Here is a 25,955-nt window from a genome sequence, read left to right as displayed (position 1 = left end):
ATATTTAGAGTATACTAATATAAGTTATATGTAAATATATTTAAATATTATATTTGATATATTTAATATAAATAGCCCCACATATGTGTATATGTATAACTCTCTCTATATATATTTGTGTGTGTATGTTTTAATTGTACCATCTTTGAGTAACTATCTCGACCCAATCCCTTTCACATTATCTTAGGCATATATTTTTATTCCCAGACTGATTCACTTAAACAAGATTGATCCCCATGCTCCAAGTGAAATGCTCTATGGAAGAATGGGCTACATCAGTGCTCTTCTGTTTGTGAATAAGAACTTTGGAGAGGAAAAGATTCCTCAGAGCCATATTCAGCAGGTACAACGTTTTTGTGTTTCCGGCGTCTTTTTAGGATCCCACTTCCTGTCTGCCTAAACTGTTGGTTTTGTTTCCCTCGTCAGCACATCCCAGGAAGCTGGCCGGGGAAGATGCACCTTGACCTCTGAAGGTCAGGCATGATCCCAGCAGCGCCAGCCTCACACGGGGTGCTGTGGGAGACTGAAGGGGGTGAATCAGTAAGGAGTCCAGCTGCCCCATCTGAGACTTCAGGGGCCATTCAGAGGAAGATGGGGCCAGAGCTGACCTCTGTACCTGAGGGAGTTTTGCTTTCCTTTGACACGTGAATTCTTATGAGCTGTAGTAAAAAAGAGTTCAAAATCTTCCAGACTCTCCGTCTTTGAGACAGAGTAATCCCATGTGCTTCTCTGAGTACAGAGTCAAACTGGGCCCATTCATGGCCACAAGATGATGTCTAACTTGCCGTGTTCCCCAGTACCTGTTAGCAAAAATCCCTTGTCTCCATTCTAATGCTTTCCTTATTCTGGTTGGGTTTCTCTCTGTAGATTTGTGAAACAGTCTTAACTTCTGGAGAAGACCTAGCTAGGAAGAGAAGGTTCACAGGAAAGACTCCACTGATGTATGAATGGTACCAAGAATATTATGTGGGGGCTGCTCATGGCCTGGCAGGAATTTATTACTACCTGATGCAGGTAAGAGGTGGTGATGATGGAACTAGAATGTGGTTCCTACTGTACTGTCTAGGGTGAGAAAACAAGTGCTCCGGCTCAGTTTTTCATGGTCAACAGCTGCCTCACTCTCCTGGTAATCACCTGGCCTAGATAAACAAGAGTAGTGCCTGCCAAGGGCTTCCCGGATGCCTCAATGTTAAAGAACCTGCCTGCCAGTGCAGGAGATACAGGTCTGATCCCTGGGTCAGGAGGATCCCCTGGAGAAGGAAATCACAACCCACGGTTGCTTGCCTGGGAAATCCCATGGACAAAGGAGCCTGGCAGGCTACAGTCCATGGGGTTGCAAAGAATTAGACACAGGGCAATGACTAAACGCCAACAGTGCTTGCCAAAGTGTATTTGAAGTGTATGAACCTAACAGGCACTGCACTTTGAGATGCTGTTTGATTTGTAGGTGACTGCACTTGCCCACTTCATGCCACTTGTGCACAGTAAGTGTTTTGACCTATTCTTCTTTATGAAGTGCCCTCTGCTCTGCTCTGCTGTTTGAGCAAATGCCTTGAATTAATTCTGATCCTCATTATAAGGCACAACCCATTGAAAGAAGTTCCAGGAGTAAGAACAAAATCAGTAGAAAACAAGGAAGGATCTGCTGCCTAAAGCGCAGTTAGAGAGCAAAACTAAGGAGCCTTTTCAATGGATTTTGTGTAATTTACCTGAAAAATAGCTGAATATGCCATGTTCCAGGGTTTCCGTGATAGCTCAACTGGTAAAGAATCTGCCTGCAATGTGGGAGACCCCGGTTTGATTCCTGGACTGGGAAGATCCCCTGGAGAAGGGATAGGCTACCCACTCCAGTATTGGGCTTCCCTGGTGGCTTAGATGGTAAAGAATCTGCCTGCAATGTGGAAGACTTGGGTTGGATCTCTGGTTTGGGAAGATCCCCTGGAGGAGGGCATGGCAGCCCATTCCAGTATTCCTGCCTGGAGAATCCCCATGGACAGAGGAGCCTGGCAGGCTCTAGTCCAAGGGGTTGCAAAGAGTTGGACATGACTGAGCGACTAAGCACAGCACATGCCATGTTCAACAGTTCTTTGGTACTAATACTGTTGGGGACATCAGCCAAAGCCAGATAGACCGAGGGCAAATAGAGTATTACAGCAAGCATAACCTGGAAGGGGGGGGTCAGAAGAGGGCTCCTCATGAGAGCATCATTTCCAGGGGCTTGTCTAACTCTGCTGAAGGAGAAATTGGCACTTGTGCTTAAGAATAAGAATTCATGGCAAAATACTGGTTTTTAATGATGGTAAAGGTGCCCCCCCTCAATTTCCCAAACTACAGTGTAGCATAACAGAAAATGTTTCATTAATACGTTCAACAAGAGAGCTTGGATATAAATGCCCATAGCTGGTTGAGCAGCTGTAATAATGCCAAATCAACCTCACACGTATCATTTCCCTGTAACTAAACAAGAACAGCAGAGCCGGAAAAATAAAACCTTATTATTGCTTTTGAATGCATAACCATACTTGGAGTGTTACTGGCAGTAAGACACCAATGGTGACGTTTATTCTGCACTTCTCAAGTCAAGAGTTTTATAATTAGGGGTTTTGACACTTTAAGCTTAAATTCTTTTATTTTTCTGGCACACTTCCCTCACTGACTGACTATTTCCAGAAGTAAATAACAGATTCTTGAAAGTTTTCAGGAAAGAAGAACAACCTTGATGCCAGGGTGAGTTAGTCATACGTGTCAGTGACTGGATGGCCTCATGGCCTTTCTTCGAAGCAGATCACCAGGAGGTGTCTTACCCTCTGCTTCCGTGTGTTTGGTTATAATAAGAAATCTGGAAACCCAAGTATTGCATTTTCCATTTGCACATTATTATCTATTTGAAATGATTTAATTTTTAATCCTCAGAGTCCATCCTGATAGGTGCATAAGTATCAACATAAAATGTACTTTTTAGGCCATTTTGAGAACTTCTGAAAGTTTGAGGAGAATCCAGTCATTCAGCTCTCGCATTTTAAACTGAGCTTGAACAATATTCTGTGCATCAAGTGGAATCTGAGTGTGTCTACAGAACTTCATGCATGTTCAGTGTCCATGAAAGCCTTATGGTCTGTATCATCTCATTCCCTGCCAGAACTGCCTCCTGCCTGACTTCACAATACTGTCTCCCTCCCACCCCAAATGCCCAGCCCCTGCCTGGCAAAGACAACACCGAATTTGTTGTTTAAAAGAAGTATGCAGTACACTGAATTAGGACCAGGACCAAAACTAAAAATTCTATCAAAAGTAGAGGCTCATATGGCACCAAATCCTGTAATTCTGTTCATTATTGTATCTAAATAAGCCTTCATAAGTATCAGTTCTAAATCTTTTGCAGAAAGACTTAATCTAGAGTCACACCAATTAGGGATTTAGATCCTAGGTCTCCCAACTTGTTAGCATCTTCTTCTGTTGGAAATATCACCCACCAGTACTCTAAATGGGCTTCACTGGTGGCTCAGTCAGTGAAGAATTCGCCCGTAATGCAGGAGACTCAGGTTCGATACCTGCGTCGGGAAGATCCCCTGGAGGAAGAAATGACAACCCACTCCAGTATTCTTGCCTGGGAAATCCCATGGACAGAGGGGCCTGATGGGCTACAGTCCATGGGGTCTCAAAGAGTCAAACACGATCTAGCGACTAAACTACCACCTCTACTGCTTTAGATGAAAGTTGTACCTGATTTGTCTAATGCATCTCTTTGTGGTCCTTAAAAGTGTGCTAAGGTACTAAGACCTTAGGAAGCTTCTGTTAGCTCACATTCTTAAGCATTGGCTTTGGAAATTTTTATATGTATCTAGATAAAAATAAATATTGAAAATAATATGTATATAAGGTTACAGATGTAAACTGACAGCCTAATTTTGGTCTGTGCCAGTAGGTGAAAAAATTGGCAGGAACCCAAAACGATTTAATGACTTCCAATTCATTTTGGTCATTTTTTCCTCTCTTTTTAAACCCATCCCTGAGCAAGTGTCTGACAGGACTGAATGACTAACTCTTTCACTTTGAGCGTTAAGAAGGACTGTTTGTTTCAGCAAAACTAATAATTCCCATTCTTGTTTTTAGCCCAGCCTTCAAGTCAGCCATGCGAAGCTACATAATTTGGTCAAGCCCAGTGTAGACTATGTCTGCCAATTGAAATTCCCTTCAGGCAACTACCCTCCTTGTGTGGACGACAGTCGTGATCTGCTAGTCCACTGGTGCCATGGTGCTCCCGGGGTAATCTACATGCTCATTCAGGCCTATAAGGTAATATGAATTTTCTTGTTTTTAGAAATAAGTTAGCAAACAGAATATAAAATTCTATCACCTTAACTAGTTTTCTGTATAATTCTTCAAGGATACATAGACAAAGCATTTGTTGTTGGACCTAAACTCACTCAGCTATGTGAATTATAATTCATTCTCACAGTATCCATTTATACCATAGCAGACATTATTTCACAGAACAAGGAACCACTTCACTGATGGGTAGAGTAGCCAAGATCTATAGTATTAGTGGCAAAGACAAGATAAATATCCTAGGAGCTCAATTAAAACTAGAAAGGATTCTCCCTGGACATTGCTGGTGGCAATATAAAATGGTACAACTACTATAGAAAGCAGTTTGGCAGTTCATCAAAAAATTAAACACAGGATTAAACATATGCTCCAGCAATTCCACTCCTTGGTACATGCCCAAAAGCACTGAAAATCAGGTTTCAAACAGATATATGTACACCAGTGTTCCCTAGCAGCATTGTTCACAGTAGCCAAAAAGTGGAAACAATCCAAGTGTCCATCAGCAGATAATGGACAAAATACGGTCTACATGCAAAAGAATATGATTTATCCCTAAAAAAGAATTAACTTCTGATCCATACTACAACATGCATGAGCCTTGAAAACATGATGCCAAGTGAAACACGCCAGAAACAAAAGGGCAGACTCAGTATGGCTCCACTTACATGCTGTGATGGTTAATGTGAGATGTATAAAATAGGCATATTCATAGTGAGAGAGTAGCGTAAAAGTTACCAAGGGCTCGGAGGGTGAGGATGATTACTTCATGGGTACAGAGTTTCTGTTTGGGATGTTGAAAAGGTTTGGGAAATAGATAAGAGTGATGGCTGTATTAATACAACATCAGTTCAGTTCAGTTCAGTCGGTTAGTCATGTCCGACTCTTTGCAAACCCGTGGATTGCAGCACGCCAGCCTTCCTTGTCCATCGCCAACTCCTGGAGCCTACTCAAACTCACGTCCATCGTGTCAATGATGCCATCCAACCATCTCATCCTCTGTCCTCCCCTTTTCCTCCTACCTTCATTCTTTCCCAGCATCAGGGTCTTTTCAGTGAGTCAGCTCTTGGCATCAGGTGGCCAAAGTATTGGAGTTTCAGCTTCAACATCAGTCTTTCCAATGAACACCCAGGACTGATTTCCTTTAGGATGGACTGGTTGGATCTCCTTGCAGTCCAAGGGACTCTTAAGAGTCTTCTCCAACACCACAGTTCAAAAGCATCAATTCGTCGGGGCTCAGCTTTCCTTATAGTCCAACTCTCACATCCATACATGACTACTAGAAAAACCATAGCTTTGACTAGATGGACCTTTGTTGGTAAAGCAATGTCTCTGCTTTCTAATATGCTGTCTAGGTTGGTCATAGCTTTTCTTCCAAGAGGCAAGCATCTTTTAATTTCATGGCTGCAATCACCATCTGCAGTGATTTTGGAGCCCAGAAAAATAAAGTCTCTCAGTGTTACCATTGCTTCCCCATCTATTTGCCATGAAGTAATGGGACCAGATGCCATGATCTTAGTTTTCTAAATGTTGAGCTTTAAGCCAACGTTTTCACTCTCCTCTTTCACTTTCATCAAGAGGCTCTTTAGTTCTTCTTCACTTTCTGCCATAAGGGTGGTGTCATCTGCATATCTGAGGTTATTCATATTTCTTCCGGCAATCTTGATTCCAGCTTGTGCTTCCTCCAGCCCAGTGTTTTCTCATGATGTACTCTGCATATAAGTTAAATAAGCAGGGTGACAATGTACAGCCTTGACATACTCCTTTTCCTGTTTGGAACCAGTCTGTTGTTCCATGTCCAGTTCTAACTGTTGCTTCCTGACCTGCATACAAGTTTCTCTTGGCAGGTCAGGTGGTCTGGTATTCCCATCTCTTTTGGAATTTTCCACAGTTTATTGTGATCCACACAGTCAAAGGCTTTGGCATAGTCAATAAAACAGAAACAGATGTTTTTCTGGAACTCTCTTGCTTTTTTGATGATCCAGCAGATGTTGGCAATTTGATCTCTGGTTCCTCTGCCTTTTCTAAAACCAGCTTGAACATCTGGAAGTTCACGGTTCACGTATTGCTGAAGCCTGACTTGGAGAATTTTGAGCATCACTTTGCTAGCGTGTGAGATGAGTGCAATCGTGTGGTAGTTTTGAGCATTCTTGACATTGCCGTTCTTTGGGATTGGAATGAAAAGTGACCTTTTCCAGTCCTGTGGCCACTGCTGAGTTTTCCAAATTTGCTGGCATATTGAGTGCAGCACTTTCACAATGTCATCTTTCAGGATTTGAAATAGCTCAACTGGCATTCCATCACCTCCACTAGCTTTGTTCGTAGTGATGCTTCATAAGGCCCACTTGACTTCACATTCCAGGATGTCTGGCTCTAGGTGTATGATCGCACCGTCATGGTTTCTGGGTCATGAAGATCTTTTTTGTATAGTTTTTCTGTGTATTCTTAATATCTTCTGCTTCTGTTAGGTCCATACCATTTCTGTCCTTTATTGTATTCAACTTTGCATGAAATGTTCCCTTGGTATCTCTAATTTTCTTGAAGAGATCTCTAGTCTTTTCCATTCTATTGTTTTCCTCTATTTCTTTGTATTGATCATTGAGGAAGGCTTTCTTATCTCTCCTTGCTATTCTTTGGAACTCTGCATTCAAATGGGTATATCTTTCCTTTTCTCCTTGCCTTTAGCTTCTCTTCTTGTCCTGGCTATTTGTAAGGCCTCCTCAGACAGCCATTTTGCCTGTTTGCATTTCTTTTTCTTGGGGATATTGTTGATCCCTGTCTCCTGTACAGTGTCACGAACCTCCGTCCATAGTTCACCAGGCACTCTGTCTATCAGTTCTAATCCCTTGAATTTATTTCTCACTTCCACTGTATAATCATAAGGGATTTGATTTAGGTCATACCTGAATGATCTAGTAGTTTTCCCTACTTTCTTCAATTTCAGTCTGAATTTGGAAAATAGGAGTTCTTGATCTGAGCCACAGTCAGCTTCCAGTCTTGTTTTTGCTAACTGTATAGAGCTTTTCCATCTTTGGCAGCAAAGAATATAATCAATGTGATTTCAGTGTTGACCATCTGGTGATGTCCATGTGTAGAGTCTTCTCTTGTGTTGTTGGAAGAGGGTGTTTGGTGTGGCCAATGCATTCCCTTAGCAAAACTCTGTTAGCCTTTGACCTGCTGCTTTGTGTTCCACAGCCAAATTTGCCTGTTACTCCAGATAGCTGTTGACTTCCAACTTTTGCATTCCAGACCCCAAAATGAAGAGGACATCTTTTTTTGGTGTTAGTTCTAGAAGGTCTTATAGGTCTTCATAGAACCGTTCAGCTTCAGCTTCTTCAGCATTACTGGCAGGGCATGGACTTGGATTACTCTTACATTGAATGGTTTGCCTTGGAAACAAACAGAGATCATTCTCTCATTTTTGAGGTTGCATCCAAGTACTGCATTCTGGACTCTTTGTTGACTGTGATGGCTACTCTATTTCTTCTAAGGGATTCTTGCCCACAATTATAGATATAATGGTCATCTGAGTTAAATCACCCATTCCAGTTAATTTTAGTTCATTGATTCCTAAAATGTCGATGTTCACTCTTGCCATCTCCTGTTTGACCACTTCCAATTTGCCTTGATTCATAGACCTAACATTCAAGGTTCCTATGCAGTATTGCTCTTTACAGTGTCAGATTTTACTTCCATCACCCTTCACATCCACAACTGGGTGTTGTTTTTGTTTTGGCTCCATCTCTTCATTCTTTCTGGAGTTATTTCTCCATTCTTCTCCAGTAGCATATCAGGCATCTACCAACCTGGGGAGTTCATCTTTCAGTGTCCTATCTTTTTCCTTTTTCATACTATTCATGGGGTTCTCAAGGCAAGAATACTGAAGTGGTTTGCCATTCCCTTCTCCAGTGGACCATGTTTTGTCAGAACTCTCCACCATGACCCATCAGTCTTGGGTGGCCCTACACGGCATGGCTCATAGTTTCATTGAGCTAGACAAGGCTGTGGTCCATATGATCAGATTGGTTAGTTTTCTGTGATTGAGGTTTTCATTCTGTCTGCCCTCTGATGGATAAGGATAAGAGGCTTATGAAAGCTTCCTGATAGGAGAGACTGACTGTGGGGGAAACTGGGTCTTGTTCTGATGGATGGGGCCATGTTCAGTAAATCTTTACTCCAGTTTTCTGTTGGTGGGCTGGGCTGTGTTCCCTCCCTGTTGTTTGACCTGAGGCCAAACTATGGTGGAGGTAACAGAGATAATGGCGACCTCCTTCAAAAGGTCCATGCAGGCACTGCTGCACTCAGCGCCCCCAACCCTGCCGCAGGCCACCGCCAACCCACGCCTCTGCCAGAGACTCCTGGACACTCATGGGCAAGTCTGGGTCAGTCTCTTGTGGGATCACTCCTCCTTTCTCCTGGGTCCTGGTGCACACAAGATTTTATTTGTGCCCTCCAAGAGTCTCTTCCCCCAGTCGGGTGTAAGTTCTGGCGGCTCTGTGGTGGGTTAATGGCGACCTCCTGCAGGAGGGCTTATGCCACACCCAGGTCTGCTGCACCCAGAGCCCCTGCCCCTGCAGCAGGCCATGCTGACCCGCACCTCCTCAGGAGACACTCACACACAGTTTTGGCTCAGTCTCTGTGGGTTGGGCGTGCATTTCGCGCCCTTCCCAGATGTGGGCAGCTCAGACGACCAGGTGTTTGGCGAGCCACTGTCCCGGGTGGGCTGTGCATCTCAGTCACCTCCCCGGTCCCGGCTGCTTGGTTTCCTGGGTGTGCCACGAGGGCACCATCTCAGATGTGCCACGTGTCTCCTCTGGAGACCTGATCTCAGGCTGCGACCCTCCTGGCAGGTGTCAGCCATCCAGAATCTCAGGAAGATTTGCTTAGCAGCTGGGAGCCTGCTCACAGTTTGGTGGAGGCTGCCATCTCTGTGGCTGAGATTGCAGCAGCCCCTTGCCTTCTGGCTCAAGCCTGCCTCTGGGCAGGGAGGGGCCGTGTGCAGGGGGCTAGCTCTCCTTTGGTATTCCCTCACTCCTTTGTTCTGTGAGCAGGCCAGACTGTGCATTAGGTGTTAGGTTAGAGCCTTTCACGGGAAAGTTCTTTTCCGCAGTTGCAGTTAGGCATGTATTCTGTCGTGTTTTTTTTTTCTCCCAGTTATGTTGCTTTCTGAGATTCCAAAACTCCCCACAGACCCGTCTGCCTGTGAGAGGATTTCCTGCTGTTTGGAAACTTCTCCTTCACGACTCCTTCCCCAGGACAGGTCTCTGTCCCTAACTCTTTCGTCTCTCTTTTTGTCTTTTATATTTTGTCCTACCTCCTTTTGAAGAGAATGGGCTGCCTTTCTGGGTGTCTGGTGTCCTCCGCCAGTGTTCAGAAGTTGTTTTGTGGAAGTTGCTCAGCATTCAAATGCTCTTTTGATGAATTTGGAGGGTAGAACGTGGTCTCCCCATCCTATTCCTTCACCTTCTTGAAACAACACAGGGGATGTAATTAATGCCATTGAATTGTCCACTTTAAATGATTAAAATGGTAACTTTGATACATATATTTTACCATAATTTTTAAAATGCAAGTATCACTTCTAAAAAGCATGTTACGACAGAGCCATAATCAAAGAAGCAAAGGTTTTTACTTGAGAGGAAAAAAAATGGAAGTAAACCAAGATATCGATGTTCATTGGTACATGTTCTACAAATTACAATTTTATAGACTCTGAATAGTCTCTGGTATCTTATGGTCTGAATAAGCTCTTAGTATATCAGATTTTGCCTTCAGAAAGTCAAATATAATACAAAAACTTTTAAAACTGTCTTACTCTACTTTTATACTGTAATGAGATATTAAAAATATCTACTCAGAAAATATTTCTCAGGAATTCCCTGGCAGCCCAGTGGTTGGGACTGTGTCCTTCTACTGCAGAGGATATGGGTTCAGTCCCTGGTTGGGGAACTAAGATCCCACAAGCTACATGGCATGGAAAAAGAATACACACACACATACATATTTTTCACATATTTAATAAAGAGTTAGGAGGTCACAAAAGATTGTAAAGATATATCTCTATTTTTCTGACAAAGTATAGTGTTTTATAATCAATTTTATAAACAGTTTCTTCTCCAGGGTATAAAGAAACTTTCTAATAGTGAAGAGCATCATTGTTACAGAGAAGATAGTGTTTATCCTTTGCAAAGTGACTAAGGATAATAGCAAGTTGCAAGTAAATAAGGCTACTTCACCAGAAACATTCAGGTATACAAACACCATGGCTCCATGATAAAGAATCCACCAGCCAATGCAGGAGACGTGGGTTTGATCCTTGGGTCAGGAAGATCCCCTGGAAAAGGAAATGGCAACCCACTCCAGCATCCTTATGTGGGAAATCCCATGGACAGAGGAGCCTGGTGGGCTGCAGTCCATGGGGTCACAGAGAGGCTGAAAAGACTTAGCAACTGAAAAACAGCAACGACACAAACACACATGCATATACAACTCAAATCATACAGACGAGGTCATGTCCAGTTATGTATTTAAAAGCAAAAGAAATGCTAGTGAATTATTGTAATTTTTCCCCCCAATATAACATATCTCTGTGTCTCTGAATTCTTTACCCTTTCTTACTAAGCCACCTCCCTTTCTCCTCCTCCCTTTCCCCATCTCCTTTTTCTCTCCTATCAGGAAGGAAGGTCATTAGGAGTGTCTTTTATATCCCTTGTAGTAAACTCTGTCCCTTGACTCTGCAGGTGTTCAAAGAAGAACGGTATCTCAACGATGCCTATCAGTGTGCCGACGTGATCTGGCAGTACGGCTTGCTGAAGAAGGGTTATGGGCTATGCCACGGCACTGCAGGGAATGCCTACGCCTTCCTGTCGCTCTACAACCTCACGCAGGACGCGAAGTACCTGTACAGGGCCTGTAAGGTGGGATTCAGGGCCGCCAGACAGCACGCCTTTGCCCAGGAGTCATAGAAGTGGCTCTGGTTAATCTGATTAATTCGTTTATTTTTTTAAACCATAAGTCTATAGAACAAACACAGTTTAAGAAAAGCCATTCAACTGAATTAGGTGTTTATAATTCTACTTAACAGCGTTGGCGGGGGATGTTGTGTTGCTGGGAGCTGTAAGGTGGTTTTGTTCCTTTCTTTTTTCACCCTGGAGACGTGACTGAGAAGCTCATTGAATTCCTCCCACGCTTTGTAGTTTCTTTTTAGACCATCCATTTCTCTGCCTTGAGAATGGTTTTTGACTTTTCAGAGTAAACCTTAGAGACGACCTGTGTCAGCTTTTAGGAGTCTTTAGAAGAAATCATTTCAATAATTTAACTTGGTCTCATTTTCAGTTTGCTGAATGGTGCTTAGATTATGGAGAACACGGATGCCGAACACCAGACACCCCCTTCTCCCTCTTTGAAGGTATTTTCCACACATTACTTATTTGCCTTATAATATCAGCATCCACTTCTCTGCTTAGTAATAGGTTGCATTTTATCAACAGATTAATTTTATAGTTGTTTCTTAAACTACTTCTTTATTTCCTGATATGATAACTCAGTATTAAAAATCCATTAGCACCCAGACCACCGTGGATCCAATAGTAGTAATTATGGTGACTGCTGTTTATGGAGCCAGGCACATGCTAGGCATTTTGTAGATGTCATCATAAATCATCTCATCAGAAATACGTATTATTATCCTCATGTCATAGATGAGATCTCTGAGGCTCAGACAGGTAAGTGGGGCCGTGATGAAGGAGCTCACATGTGGTCAATGGTAGGGCTGTGCCTTAAACCAGCCTGTCTCCTACCTGCACAGAGAGGCTGGCCGCCTTACTAGTGATCCCCTCTAATGAGCTGCAACGTGTAAAAACAGACACCTACTTCATTTAAATCATGTAAATTATATCATCATGTTGTTTATGCTGCAAAATGAAGCCACTCTATAAAAAATATCATCTTTTGGTATAATAACTTTTGACTTTCTTTTCCTTCAGGGATGGCTGGAACAATATATTTCTTGGCTGACCTCCTGGTGCCGACAAAAGCCAGGTTCCCTGCATTTGAACTGTAAAAGGAAAGTGCCCCCTCTGCAGCTCACTGCATGAACCTCTGTTATCAAACCTTGGCTAAAGCAGCAATAGAGTCAAGCTCTGTATGTAATTTACTTGACTGTTTTTTTTCAGAATATGTCTTTAGTTCAGTTCCTTTTTGTTATTGACTTTTATTTTAAAACATCCAAGGATATCTTAAGTAACTTCAGTTTCTCCTAAAGGGAGGGTAGGTGATATGTATAGTATTTTGAGGGCATATATGTATATATTTCAGAACTTAGGGGCAGTTGTATTCTTACTTAAGCTTATGAATATAATCATCTGTTACTGTTCTAAAAATATTTAAAAGAAACTAAATGTAGATAAAGACATGCTTCTTATTTGATATTGCCCTCCACCTCTTCTCTTTAGTATTTTAATAACAGTTTTATGACTTTGCTTTTCTCTAAGTGGTTGATTATGAAAGGGGACAAAATTTGAAAAAGTTGTCAACTAAACGCCATTTTTCAAATTCACAATCTTTATCTAAACTAGAGATAAACATACTTTCAAATTTGCCCCTTTTAGGAGAGCATTCAGGCTGTATAATCAAATGCCTTTATCAAAAACTTCTAAAATAGGATGGCTGTTACAGGAAAATTCTGATTTGATGGTTATTTCAAGATAAGCTAACAAAAAGTTTGTTTTTTCCAGATAAGCTAATATGTTTTAGAATTAATATAAATGTGTTTCTCCTTTGGAATTAGTAAGATCAGGAAATGAGATTTCTATGTGTGAATATATTACGACCCAGGATTTGAGTCCACCCTTTCTGACTGACCTTCTAAACTTTAACTGTGTTTTACTTATCTTGCAAAGACTATGCTTTATAAAGTGTTGCCTGCTTGGTACAAGCCATAAGATATTTTCCTTCCTATCTATCTAGATGTTGGTCTTTTCACTAAATAGTAGAGCATTCTACTTGTTTAAAGAGGGGGAGGGATGCTATATGGCAGAATCGCTAAGCTTTTGATAGAAATGCTGTTTACTGAGACAGTATTACCCAGTGATCATTCTTAGAACAAATGGCTTTTGTCTCTTTGCATACTCTTAGGCTTTAACACTCATCAATTTCTTAGCCCTCAGGATTGGTTATTTATATGGTAGGTGAAGAATTCCTGGTGCTTTAAATTCCGTACCAATGTTATGACTTACCAGCTCCCATTCCTCCTCCTTCCATAGCTGATTTTCCCAGGCTTGTTTCATCTTTTCTATGTATATTGACTGATTTTGAAACATTTCACCGCTTTAAAAAACAGGGTCTAAGAATTTTAAATGTGCCTATTTCATGGCTCTCTTGGTCACAGAACTATGCTATTTTTAACTGGAACTTTGAACCAAATTCCACTGAGTGTATGTTGGTTCCTGTGGGTAGAAATCCCCTGTTATTTTCCAGGTAGCACCAAAATAGCTAATACTATTGGAAACTGCCTGACCCTTTAAAGGCTAATGACAGTGGGATCTAAGACACAGCCCACTGGCTCAGTTCCCAGGATTAGCTTATTCTGTGACTTGTGTTAGTCAGGACAACCTTGTGCTTCTCAGATTTTGAAGTGCTGCTGGTAAGCTGTGTGCCAGCTTTGCCTTTCTCCTGAGTGTGAGCATTTCACATCAAAGGTGTCAGCATTCACTGTAAAGCTAATTTGCCTTTGGATGGGTGTCCAACTTGAAAGAATAGAGCCTGTATGGTTTAGTTAAATGTCTTACTATACTCTACCTGCACTTTTAGCTACTATATTTACTAACCAAGGGGAAAAGAACAAAAAACACTTTCTACTAACCAGAGGACACTGATCACAGTGCTTCATCAGACATCTTAATTAGTTTAACTCCAGGAAAACATCAAGGCAGGGAGCAGAACATTTTGAATAAGATTCTTATTTGTATTTGGATTGCAGTTTAGCTACTGCCATCCATTAGCAAATTTATCACTACTGACATGATTAAGTTATCAGTTATTAAACAGGCAAGATTTTATGCTTGTGCCATTGTTTATTTATGTTTACAAGCTCAGAAAGTTTGATAGGATTTTAAACTCAGGCAAAGGGTATAAAACTCAGACTAATAACCTAACACCATGGTAGAAACTGAAATTTTATACTAGTTTTCTTAGTTTTGAAAGGAAGAGGCATCATTTCAGTTCTGTTTCTGTTATATCATTTTTCCCTCAGATATTTTTCTCTTTGTTAAAAAAGCAAAACAAAATGAAAAACTTCTCAAAATTGCTTTCCAGAAAACTCAGTAGTATCTTTTATCTCTATGTAAAAACTAGGTAGTAAAACCTTAAAACTGTGTCAGGCAGTATTCATTTATCCTCTCGTGTGTTTCTGTGAATGTCACATCAATTATTTACATCAATCCTATTGATCTGTGGTCCCATCAAGAAGTCAGTCTTTAATCCTTACAGTCATTTGACTCCCTTTTCATCTTTGATGTCAGTTCCAATTATTTGGCATCAGAAGCCTTCACGGTAGGTAGAGTTTTAGGTAAAAGTGGCCATTTTCTCTCTTTTATTATAGCGTCCCTGCATAACTTAATTGAGAGATATGCTTTGCTCATATGTCCTCGAGTTAATTTGTGTCTGATTTTATAATGCCTTGCCTTCTCTTGACTGAGTTTGAAATACAAAATGAGAAGAGTGAACATTTATTCATCTACTCCTTCAGCCACTTGAACTCACTTTTAGTCCTTCTTTATTCAAGCCGAATTCTGTCTCCAGTGCTACCTACCCACCCTAAATAGGTCAGAGCACCCCACTTCTGTGTTGTTAAGCTCTAGAAGAACTGTTTCTCTCCTACAGGTACAAAACAAAGCGTTTGGGATATACAGGAATCCTATGCCAATGTTACATTGCCATTTATTGGAAAGGGCTGGAATTGTATGTATTTCTGTGTTCTATAAAGGATTTAATGTACTGATTCTCAATAAAATTTTATGACGATCATACATTGTCATGTGCTTCTTGTTTGTTTGCTCTGGTTTAAACTTAAGAAATATTTTCTTTTTGGTGGTAAATAATGGCTTTTTCTTTATACTCATTCTCTAGGACTTGCTGCTGACATTTTGTTCATTGTCGAGTCAAACAAGATTTGAAATACTTTATGAATATAAAGATTTATTAGAAGAAAACATTTTAAAATCTAATCATTAAGAGAATTAGGAAGAATCTACTAGGCTTCAAGCAGGGCAGTATATTAATACGAGAATCCACTCTGTGGTTAATAAAAGTCTCTTTCTAGAAATTGATTTCCCTGCTGACCAGTTCTGAAGGGAACTTTGAATGGGGGGAGATTAAATGAGGCATAGTTATAAGATGTATGTGCAGAGGTTGGACAGGAGTTCTGCTCAGTCACCTGGCATGACTGTACTACTTCCTTTCATGACTCAGCCGTTTAGTGTCACTTGGCACACCAGAATTTGCCAGATTATAAAATACTTGTTTCCATCCCCAAGTTATATTTTGTTCCCTGTACCTCTGATTAAAATGCCCTTCATTCCCTTGTCTGTCGTTTGAATGACTTATATTACTAAGGCTAAATTCAGTTACTTTTATTTTGCTCCTTTGATTGAATAAAAGTAGAGATGAGGGCACCCCATCTTCAGGGCTGTGGAGAGGACAGTGCTTTGCAGAGGCCACCCAGAGACTCCCAAGTGATGTGTGGAGCATTCCCCCTACCTCTTCACAAGATTACATTTCAGTTGGTAAGGCAGCTAGCTTTGTTCTCTGGTGAGCCAGTTCCTGGCTTATCTTCCTACCAGAAGAAAAACAATGACAAGCGCTTTCAGTTGCACCACAGTTGTAACCTCATGAGCAAACAAAGCTTGAAGAAGTAATTCATCTCCTGCAACTTACCCACAGTAGTTTATTTTTTCCTACACTTTGCATTAGAAAAAGCCTTTGCCCCACTGCTCCCCATACTCTCTGAATAGAATAATCAGTTTGTGTCATTTCTTTTTCCCCAAGATAGTTCCCACTGTGGACGATGTCATAAAGTCTCATATATTCTTGACTCTTACAGGCATCATTTAAAGTAAAAAAACTACAAGTCAGTCCCCTGATAATTTGCTTTCTCATTCTCTTTCCTATCCAGATTCACCCTCTTCCTTCTGAAACCACAGGTCAGTTAACAAGGCAAGAGAACATTGGGCTTTTTCACATGTTGGCTTCGTTGGTCCCATTATGTAAGCTTTGCAAACACTGTTTTCCAGAAGAAGCCATGTGCCAGTGCATCCTCTGGGACTTATTTGACAATTTTGTGAGTAATGAAAGAAAGCAGCAAACACAATAAGCCACAAGGTGAAATAATGAGGATAGATGAATGGATCTTAGCAGGACTGCTGCTCATAGTCGACCAGTTTAATTTCACAGTTCTACATTATGTTAACTTTTCATCCACATGCAAATCACAACCATGATGACATTAAATCTGCAGCTAATGTTCTATCACTCTACAAGTAAGCGGCAGAGAAAGTATTTGTGAGGCACTTAGTCATTATGCAGGGAAAAGCAGGACTCTTGATAAATCAGTTTATAAAGTAGTTGCATAATTTCTCTTCTCTAATGGAGCTGGGGTATTAAGAAAGTTATCTGTAACCAGAGAAACACTGATAACGGCTCATGGTGAAAGTTGATGGTTAATTTTGATTGAGTATCTGGCATTCAGGTATTAACATCACCCCCTTGCTGGTATTATCTGAACTGCTGGCAATATTCATATGCTTCAGACTGCCATTTTATTTAATCATGCCTGAGAAATGCTTTAAACCATTTTATTCCCCAAATTCATTAAGCATGTATGTTATAAGCAAGATGCCTGGCAGAGGATTCTGTGTGCATGAGACACACATCCCCACCCTGACAACTCAGCCTGGTGAAGAAGATGGGGGAAGAGACAACTGATTACAAGGAAACATTTTCAAATATTCCTGTTCACCTTCCAACTAGTCTTTCCCTTATACCACAAATTTCAAGTGTGTTCAAGCTTCTCCTGTGACCCGTGGTTTCTATCTATTTGTAGATAACTGAGTTCAGTACTCCTCCAGAGTTGTTATTTTTTGTCGCTAAATCTTTGTGACCCCATGGACTGCAGCCTGCCAGGCTCATCTGTCTATGGGATTCTCCAGGGTAGAATACTGGAGTGGGTAGCCATTTTCTTCTCCAGGGGATCTTGCAGATCCAGGGATCCAACTTGGGTCTCCCACATTGCAGGCAGATTCTTTACTGTCTAAACCACCAGGGAAGCCCACCTTATCTGCATACAAATCATTAGGAATCTTATTAAGATGATTCTAAAATGCCAGTCTGGTGAGCCCTCGGAGTCTGCATGTCTAACAAGCTCCCAGACGATGGCCACAGAGCATTTGAGTACCGCGGGACTAGATAATGCATCACAGAATTCTGACTAGAGAAGAAGGAAAGAAGGTCAGGAGTTGGCTGATGAATTGAGAGAACTGATTGATGTTGTGATCAAAGAGCACATGAACTAATAGCAAGAGCATCAAAGAGCTGGGATGATTGGAGTCTGATTACTGACGTGACACAATTCCAAACAATGTCAAAGCAAAGGGCGCAGCCTAGAAGAGATCAATTGTCTGTGATGGTGATTGTAGCAAGGTAAAGGAATGGACTTGGAACAAATATGTATTTATAATTTTAATGGAAAAATTGCCAAAGGTTTGGAATCTCAGAGTCCTAAGCTTCTGGTAATATGAGAATCATGTGGAAGAAAATCTATACTAAATAATTAATTTGAGTCATCTGGAATCAAGATTTGTATGAGGAAAGTTAGACCCTTGCCATTGTTTAGAATTTATAAGGAGCCACGATTAGTCAACTAATTGTTAAAGGTATTTAAATGCAAAAAAAGATCAATCATGTCCCTTTCTTCAGCTTTTTTTTTTCTTAGCATATTCTGAGTAGTAAATGTACACCAGAGATGTCATTTACACTTTATTTGCCACCACCTGTCATTTGCCATGTTTCCTAAATGAGAATTTCATTAAGTGATCTGTAGTGTCACAGAGATCATTTATCCAGGGACACTTAAATGCGTAAGAACAGGGCTGAACCAGGAAGCTTGGAAATGTCACTAGAAATCGGAAAAACTCATTCATTTTTAACTTCTAAATTGAAACACTGATAGAAGTGAGCCTGGGCAGACACTCTTATTCACATTAGTGTGCTCCCTGCACGTTCTGTACGTAGGCTCGTGATCATGCTTAGTCACTCAGTCTTGTCCAACTCGTTGTGACCCCATTGACTGTGGCCCACCAAGCTCCTCTGTCCATGGGATTATTTCCAGGCAAGAATACTGGAGTGGGTTGCCAGTTTCCTCCTGCAGGGGATATTCTGTACTAGGAATTGATGTAAGATTAGATGAATCACATAGCCAATGCATTGTCTACCACTTACTATAGTGAAAGAACAGCATGTTGTATTTTACCTTTCACCAGCTCTCACCTGTCCAGTTAAGAATTAGCTTCATTTGCATATTACTGAAATATATTAATGACTCTGTAGATGTGATTTTGATGGTGTTTTCTTCTGTTTCCTTGAAAAAGCCAAATTCATCATCTTTCTACCAGTCACTTCAAACTGCCCTTTTTGCTGAGTTTCCTAATTCACTTAGTGATTTCCTTATTCACTTACTACCTCCCTAGGTGCTCAAGCCAAAAAACGTGAATTAACTTCTCAGATTGTTGGTTCTCAAAGTGCAGTCTCTTGCCCGGCAAGGTTAATTAGCATTATCTGGAACTTGTTAGAAATGCAAACTCTAGGACCCAACCAAGACAAACTAAGTCAGATATGCTGGCATAAAAAGCAATCTGCTTTAACAACGCCAGATGATTCTGATCAAGCTTGAGAAAAATTTTAAAATAATGAGGTTAACATTACATATTCTGTAGCAAGGTAATTTAAACTTTAGTGTTTTCAATTTTCTGTTTTCTTGTATTTTACAACACACACACCAATCTGTTGGCCCATGAAAAATACCTAGGCCTGCGGGGTGGTCCCAAGATGGTGGAGGAATAGGACAGGGAACCACTTTCACCCCCACAAATTCATCAAAAGCTCATTTGAATGTTGAGCAACTTCCACAAAACAATGCTGGCAGAGGACACCAGGCACCCAGAAAGGCAGCCCATTCTCTTCAAAAGGAAGTAGGACAAAATATAAAAGAAAAAGAGAGAGACAAAAGTCAGGGATGGAGACCCGTACTGGGGAGGAAGTTGTGAAGGAGGAGAAGTTTCCACAATAGGAAACCATTTGACAGGTGGGTCTGGGGCTAGTTTTGGAATCTCAGAGGGCAACATAACCAGGAAGGAAAAAAAAAAAAGCCCACAGAATACATCCCTAATCACAACTGCCAGCGGAGACGTAGCCCAGAGGTTCATGTCCCCCATCAGTGAGCAGGGGCTGGGCAGGGAGGCGGGGGTTGCATCATCAGTCCTGAGGGTAAGACCTGGGCCTGACTTCCCTGAGGACAATCTGAGGGAGCTAACGTGAGATAGCAACCCAAAGCATGGGATCCAGAGAGAAAAAAAAAAAACTTTGCCACAAAAGGCTCTAAGGCACAGCCTGGCCTGCTCACAGAACAAAGGATTGAGTGAATACGAAAGAGAGCTAGCTGGCTGCATATAGGCCGCCGCTCCCCAGCTAGAGGCAGAGAGGCAGGCTTGCGAAGGCCAGAGCCAGAAGACAAGGGCTGCTGCAATCTCGGCCCCAGAAAAGCCGTCCTCCACCAAACAGCGAGCAGGCTCCCAGTTGCCAGCCATGTCTTCCTGGGATCCGGCACGGTTGACATCTGCCACGAGGGTGGCAGCCTGAGATCCGCTCCCCAGAGGAGACACGCGGCACACCTGAGACAGTGCTCTCATGGCGCGCTCGGGAAACCAAGTGGCTGGACCAGGAGGTGATTGAGACGCATGGCCTACCTGCGGCAGTGCAGTCGCCAAGCGCCCCGTCACCTGAGCTGCTCAGACCTGGGAAGGGCACAAAATGCAGGGCCCACTTGCCACGGTGCCCTTGCAGAGCGCCCTGAAGCCTGAGCAGTGTAGACGTGGGAAGCAGTGTAGACGCCGCCTTGGCATGGGGCAAACAAACCCACTGTGGTCCATACACTGCAAGCACTCCCCACACGGCAGCAACATTTGTTTGCAGTGTCTCCCTCCCCACAACACAACTGAACCTAAATAATTGACCACCTTCGCCCCCTAGTGTCAGGGCAGAAATCTGACACTGAAAAGACTGGCAGGCAGAGCAAGCCAAAATAAAGAAGGAACTGCTCTGGAAGCAACAGGTGCAACAGACTAAAATCCTGTAGTTGATACTGACTGTGCATTGCAGGGGGCCTATAGTCCTTGAGAACAAGTACAGGCTGGAACAAGGAACTATCTGAAACTGAACTGACACCACACTGCCCACAACAGCTCCAGAGCAATTCTTAGATATGCTTTTACCATTGTCACTTTTAAACTTTTTTTAAAAAGTTTAAGTTCTTCATTACTCCTTCAACTTTCATTCTTATAACATACTATTCCCTTGCCAAAAAAGACTACATTTTTAAAGCAAATTTCATATATATATACTTTTTAATTTTTGTGATTGATTTTGTTTTGGATTTTTATATTGTATTTTTGAGAGTCTAAACTCTATTCTAGATTTTTAATCTTTGATATATCCTTTTGGTATTTGTTACCAACTTTGAACTTTTAAGAATCTAATCTTCAAGTATCCATTTTTCACTTAGGGATTTGATTACTGGCTTGATTGATCTCTCCCCTTTTGACTCTCCCTTTTCTCCCCCAACATCAGTTGGATCATCAAAAAAGCAAGAGAGTTCCAAAAATCATCTACTTCTGCTTTATTGACTGTGTCAAAGCCTTTGATTGTGTGGATCACAATAAACTGTGGAAAATTCTTAAAGAGATGGGAATACCAGATTACCTGACCTGCCTCTTGAGAAACCTGTATGCAGGTCAGGAAGCAACTGTATGCATGTCCAGGAAGAACTGGACACGGAACAACAGACTGGTTCCAAATAGGAAAAGGAGTACATCAAGACTATATATTGTCACCCTGCTTATTTAACTTATATGCAGAGTACACCATGAGAAATGCTGGGCTGGATAAAGCACAAGCTGGAATCAAGATTTCTGGGAGAAATATCAATAACCTCGGATATGCAGATAACACCACCCTTATGGCAGAAAGTGAAGAAGAAAGAACAAAAGAGCCTCTTGATGAGGGTGAGAGAGGAGAGTGAAAAAGTTGGCTTAAAGCCCAACATTCAGAAAACTAAGATCATGGCATCTGGTCCCATCACTTCATGGCAAATAGATGAGGAAATAATGGAAGCAGTGAGAGACTTTATTATTTTAGGCTCCAAAATCACTGCAGATGGTGACTTCACCCATGAAATTAAAAGACACTTGCTCCTTTGAAGAAAAGTTATGACCAACCTAGACAGCATATTAAAAAGCAGAGATATTACTTTGTCAACAAAGGTCCATCTAGTCAAAGATATGGTTTTTCCAGTGGTCATGTATGGATGTGAGAGTTGGACTATAAAGAAAGCTGAGCACCGAAGAATTGGTGCTTTTGAACTGTGGTGTTGGAGAAGACTCTTGAGAGTCCCTTGGACTGCAAGGAGATCCAACCAGTCCATCCTAAAGGAGATCAGTCCTGGGTGTTCATTGGAAGGACTGATGTTGAAGCTGAAACTCCAATACTTTGGCCACCTGATGTGAAGAACTGACTCATTTGAAAAGACCATGATGCTGGGAAAATTGAAGGTGGGAGGAGAAGGGGATGATAGAGGATGAGATGGTTGGATAGCATCACTGACTCAATGGACATGAGTTTGAATAAACTCCAGGAGTTGGTGTTGGACAGAGAGGCCTGGCATGCTGCAGTCCATGGGGTCACAAAGAGTCAGGACATGACTGAGTGACTCAACTATTTCCCCCCCAGGTCACTTCTATCTCCTTTCCCCTTCTTCTCTTCTCTATGTAACTCTACAAATCTCTCTGGGTGTTCCAGGCTGTGGAGAGCACTTAGGGAATTGATTACTGGCTATATTGCTGTCTCCCCTTTTGACTCCCCCTCTTCTCCTTCTGGTCACCTCTATCTCTCTCCTCCGTCTTCTCTTCTCTATGTAACTCCATGAATCTCTCTGGGTGTCCCTTGCTGTGGGGAATTGTTTCACCATTAACCTAGATGTTTTATCATCTGTGCTGTGTGGATGGGAGAAGTCTTGAGGCTACTGTAAGAGAAGGACTGAAAGCCAGAAGCAGGAGGCTTAACTCCAAAACTTGAGAACATCAGAGAACTCCTGACTCCAGGGAACATCAATAGACAAGAGTTCACCCAAAAATCTCCATATCTACACTGAAACCAAGCTCTACCAAAGAGCCAACAAGTTCCAGTGCAAGACATACCATGCTAATTCTCCAGCAAAGCAGGAGCACAGCCCTGAGCATTAAAAGACAGGCTGCCCAAAGCCATGCCAAACCCATAGAAACCCCAAAATTCACTACTGGACACTTCATTGCACTCCAGAAAGAAGAGATCCAGCTCCACCCACCAGAGCAGAGAAATAAGCTCCCCCAACCAGAAAATCTTGACAAGCCGCCAATCCAACCCCACCCACAGGGAGCAGACTCCGCAGTAAAGAGGAACCACGAACATCCAGCCTACAGAAAGGATATCCCAAACACAGCAATATAAACAAAATGAAAAGGCAGAGAAGTATTCAGTAGGTAAAGGAACCTTTTAAATACCCACCAAACCAAACAAAAGAGGAGGAGATAAGGAGTCTACCTGAAAAAGAGTTCAGAATAATGATAGTAAAGATGATCCAAAATCTTTAAAACAAAATGGAGCTACAGATAGAGACAAGGACTGAGAAGATGCAAGAAATGTTTAACAAGGACCTAGAACAAATAAAGAAGAGTCAATCAATAATGAATAATGGAATAATTGAGATCAAAAGCACTCTAGAGAGAACCAACAGTATAATAACCCAGGCAGAAGAGAGGATAAATGAGGTGGAAGATAGAATGGTGGAAATAAATGAAGCAGAGAGGCAAAAAAAAAAAAAAATTTTTAAACAATGAGGACAATCTCAGAGACTTCTGGGACAATGTTTAATACGTCTACATTCAAATCATGAATGTCCTAGAAGAATAAGATTAAAAGAAAGGGCATGAGAAAATACTTGAGGAGATAATAGTTGAAAACTTCCCTAAAATGGGGAAGGAAATAGCCACTCAAGTCCAAGAAACCCAGAGAGTCCCAAACAGGATAAAACCAAGGTAAAACACCCCAGTTCAGTTCAGTTCAGTTGCTCAGTCATATCCAACTCTTTGCAACCCCATGGACTGCAGCACGCCAGGCTTCCCTGTCCATCACCAACTCCTGGAGCTTATTCAAACTCATGTCCATCGAGTTAGTGATGCCATCCAACCATCTCATCCTCTGTCATCATCGGGTGTCAAAACACCCAAGACACCTATTAATCAAACTAATGAAGATCAAACACAAAGAGCAAATATTAAAAGCAGCCAGGGAAAAGAAACAAATAACACACAAGCAGATCACCATAAGAATAACAGCTGATCTTTCAATAGAAACTCTTCAGGCCAGACGGGAATGGCTGGACATACTTAAAGTGATGAAAGAGAAAAACCTACAACCAAGAATATTGTACCCAGAAAGGATCTCATTCAGATATGAAGGAGAAATCAAAAGTTTTACAGACGAACAAAAGCTGAGAGAGTTCAGCACCACCAAACCAGCTCTTGAACAAATGCTAAAGGATCTTCTCTAGACAGGAAACACAGAAAACGTTTATAAAATTGAACCCAAAACAATGATCAATAACTACCTTAAATGTAAATGGGTTGAATGCCCCCACCAAAAGACAAAGACTGACTGAATGCATACAAAAACAAGACTCTTATATATGCTATCTATAACAGACCCAGCTCAAACCAAGGGACATATACAGACTCAAAGTTAAGGGCTGGAAAAAGATATTTCATGTAAATGGAGACCAAAAGAAAGCAGGAGTAGCAATACTCAGACAAAACAGACTTTGAAATAAAGGCTGTGAAAAGAAACAAAGAACACTACATAATGGTCAAAGGACCAATCCAAGAAGATATAACAATTATAAATATATATGCAGCCAACATAGGAGCATTTCAATACATAGGCAAATGCTAACAAGTATGAAAGGGGAAATTAACAGTAACACAATAATAATGGAAGACTTTAATACCCTGTTCACACCAATGGTTAGATCAACCAAACAGAAAATTAGCAAGGAAACACAAGCTTAACTGATATCTATAGGACATTTCACCCCAAAACATTGAAATTCACCTTTTTCTCTAGTCCACACAGAACATTCTCCAGGATAGATCACATCCCAGGCCATAAATCTATCCTTGGTAAGTTCAAAAAAATTGAAATCATTTCAAGCAACTTTTCTGATCACAATGCAGTAAGATTAGATGCCAACTACAGGAAAAAAAAAAACTATCAAAAATACAAACATATGGAGGCTAAACAACATGCTTCTGAATAACCAGCATATCACTGAAGAAATAAAAAAGGAAATAAAAATATGCATAGAAACAAATGAAAAGGAAAACACAACAACCCAAAACCTATAGGATTCAGTAAAAGCAGTGCTAAGAGAAGGTTCACAGCAATACAAGCTTATCTCAAGAAACAAGAGAAGTATCAAATAAATAACCAAACCTTACACCTAAAGCAACTAGAAAAAGAAGAAATGAAGAACCCCAAAGTTAGTAGAAGGAAAGAAATTGTAAAAATCAGAGTAGAAATAAATAAAAAAGAAATGAAGGAGACTATAGCAAAAGTCAGCAAAACTAAAAGCTGGTTCTTTGAGAAAATAAGTGAAATAGACAAACCATTAGCCAGACTCATCATGGGAAAAAGGGAGAAGAATCAAATAAATAAAATTAGAAATGAAAACGGAAAAACAACGCTGAAATAGAAAGAATCATAAGAGACCACTATCAGCAACTATATGCCAATAAAATGGACAACTTGGAATAAATGGATGAATTCTTTGAAAAGCAAAACCTACCAAAACTGAACCAGGAAGAAATGGAAAATCTTAACAGACCCATCACAAGCATGGAAATTGAAACTGTAATCAAAAATCTTCCAACAAACAAAAGCCCAGGACCAGATGGCTTCAAAGATGAATTTTACCAAAACTTCAGAGAAGAGCTAACACCTATCCTACTCAAACTCTTCCAGAAAATTGCAAAGGAAGGTAAACTCCCAAATTCATTCTATGAGGCCATCATCACCCTAATACAAAAACCAAAGAAAGATACCACAAGAAAAGAAAACTACAGGCCAATATCACTGATGAACATAGATGCAAAAATACTCAACACAATTCTAGCAAACAGAATCCAACAATATATTTAAAAGATCATACATAATAACCAAGTGGGCTTTATCCCAGGGAGGCAAGGATTCTTCAGTATTCTCAAATCAATCAG

General features: G+C 41.2%; 1 protein-coding gene and 1 long non-coding RNA gene across 5 annotated transcripts in view; one reads left to right on the top strand and one right to left on the bottom strand.

Annotated features, from left to right (window-relative positions):
• LANCL1 (LanC like glutathione S-transferase 1) overlaps nucleotides 1-15,351 on the top strand; it is a 47,347-nt gene extending 31,996 nt beyond the window's left edge. For all 3 annotated transcript variants that reach the window (XM_020891159.2, XM_020891174.2, XM_020891167.2), the window contains exons 5-10: nucleotides 208-343; nucleotides 868-1,014; nucleotides 4,114-4,296; nucleotides 11,067-11,243; nucleotides 11,662-11,734; nucleotides 12,312-15,351. In XM_020891159.2, the coding sequence (XP_020746818.1) occupies nucleotides 208-343; nucleotides 868-1,014; nucleotides 4,114-4,296; nucleotides 11,067-11,243; nucleotides 11,662-11,734; nucleotides 12,312-12,388 (793 nt within the window). In that variant the 3' untranslated portion in view covers nucleotides 12,389-15,351. The remainder of the gene's footprint in view (nucleotides 1-207; nucleotides 344-867; nucleotides 1,015-4,113; nucleotides 4,297-11,066; nucleotides 11,244-11,661; nucleotides 11,735-12,311) is intronic.
• LOC139032175 (uncharacterized) overlaps nucleotides 1-25,955 on the bottom strand; it is a 159,819-nt gene that overhangs the window by 2,814 nt on the left and 131,050 nt on the right. Inside the window, exon 4 of one of the 2 annotated variants that reach the window (XR_011484689.1) lies at nucleotides 10,328-10,775. The exons of the other annotated variant lie outside the window; for it this stretch is intronic. This is a non-coding gene — a long non-coding RNA (uncharacterized lncRNA). Of the gene's footprint in view, nucleotides 1-10,327; nucleotides 10,776-25,955 lie in introns of those variants that run through there. 2 annotated transcript variants of the gene reach the window in all.

Source organism: Odocoileus virginianus, chromosome 30, assembly GCF_023699985.2.
Source record: "Odocoileus virginianus isolate 20LAN1187 ecotype Illinois chromosome 30, Ovbor_1.2, whole genome shotgun sequence".
NCBI classification, from domain to species: Eukaryota; Metazoa; Chordata; class Mammalia; order Artiodactyla; family Cervidae; genus Odocoileus; species Odocoileus virginianus.
This window is presented reverse-complemented; position numbering and strand designations above follow the sequence as displayed.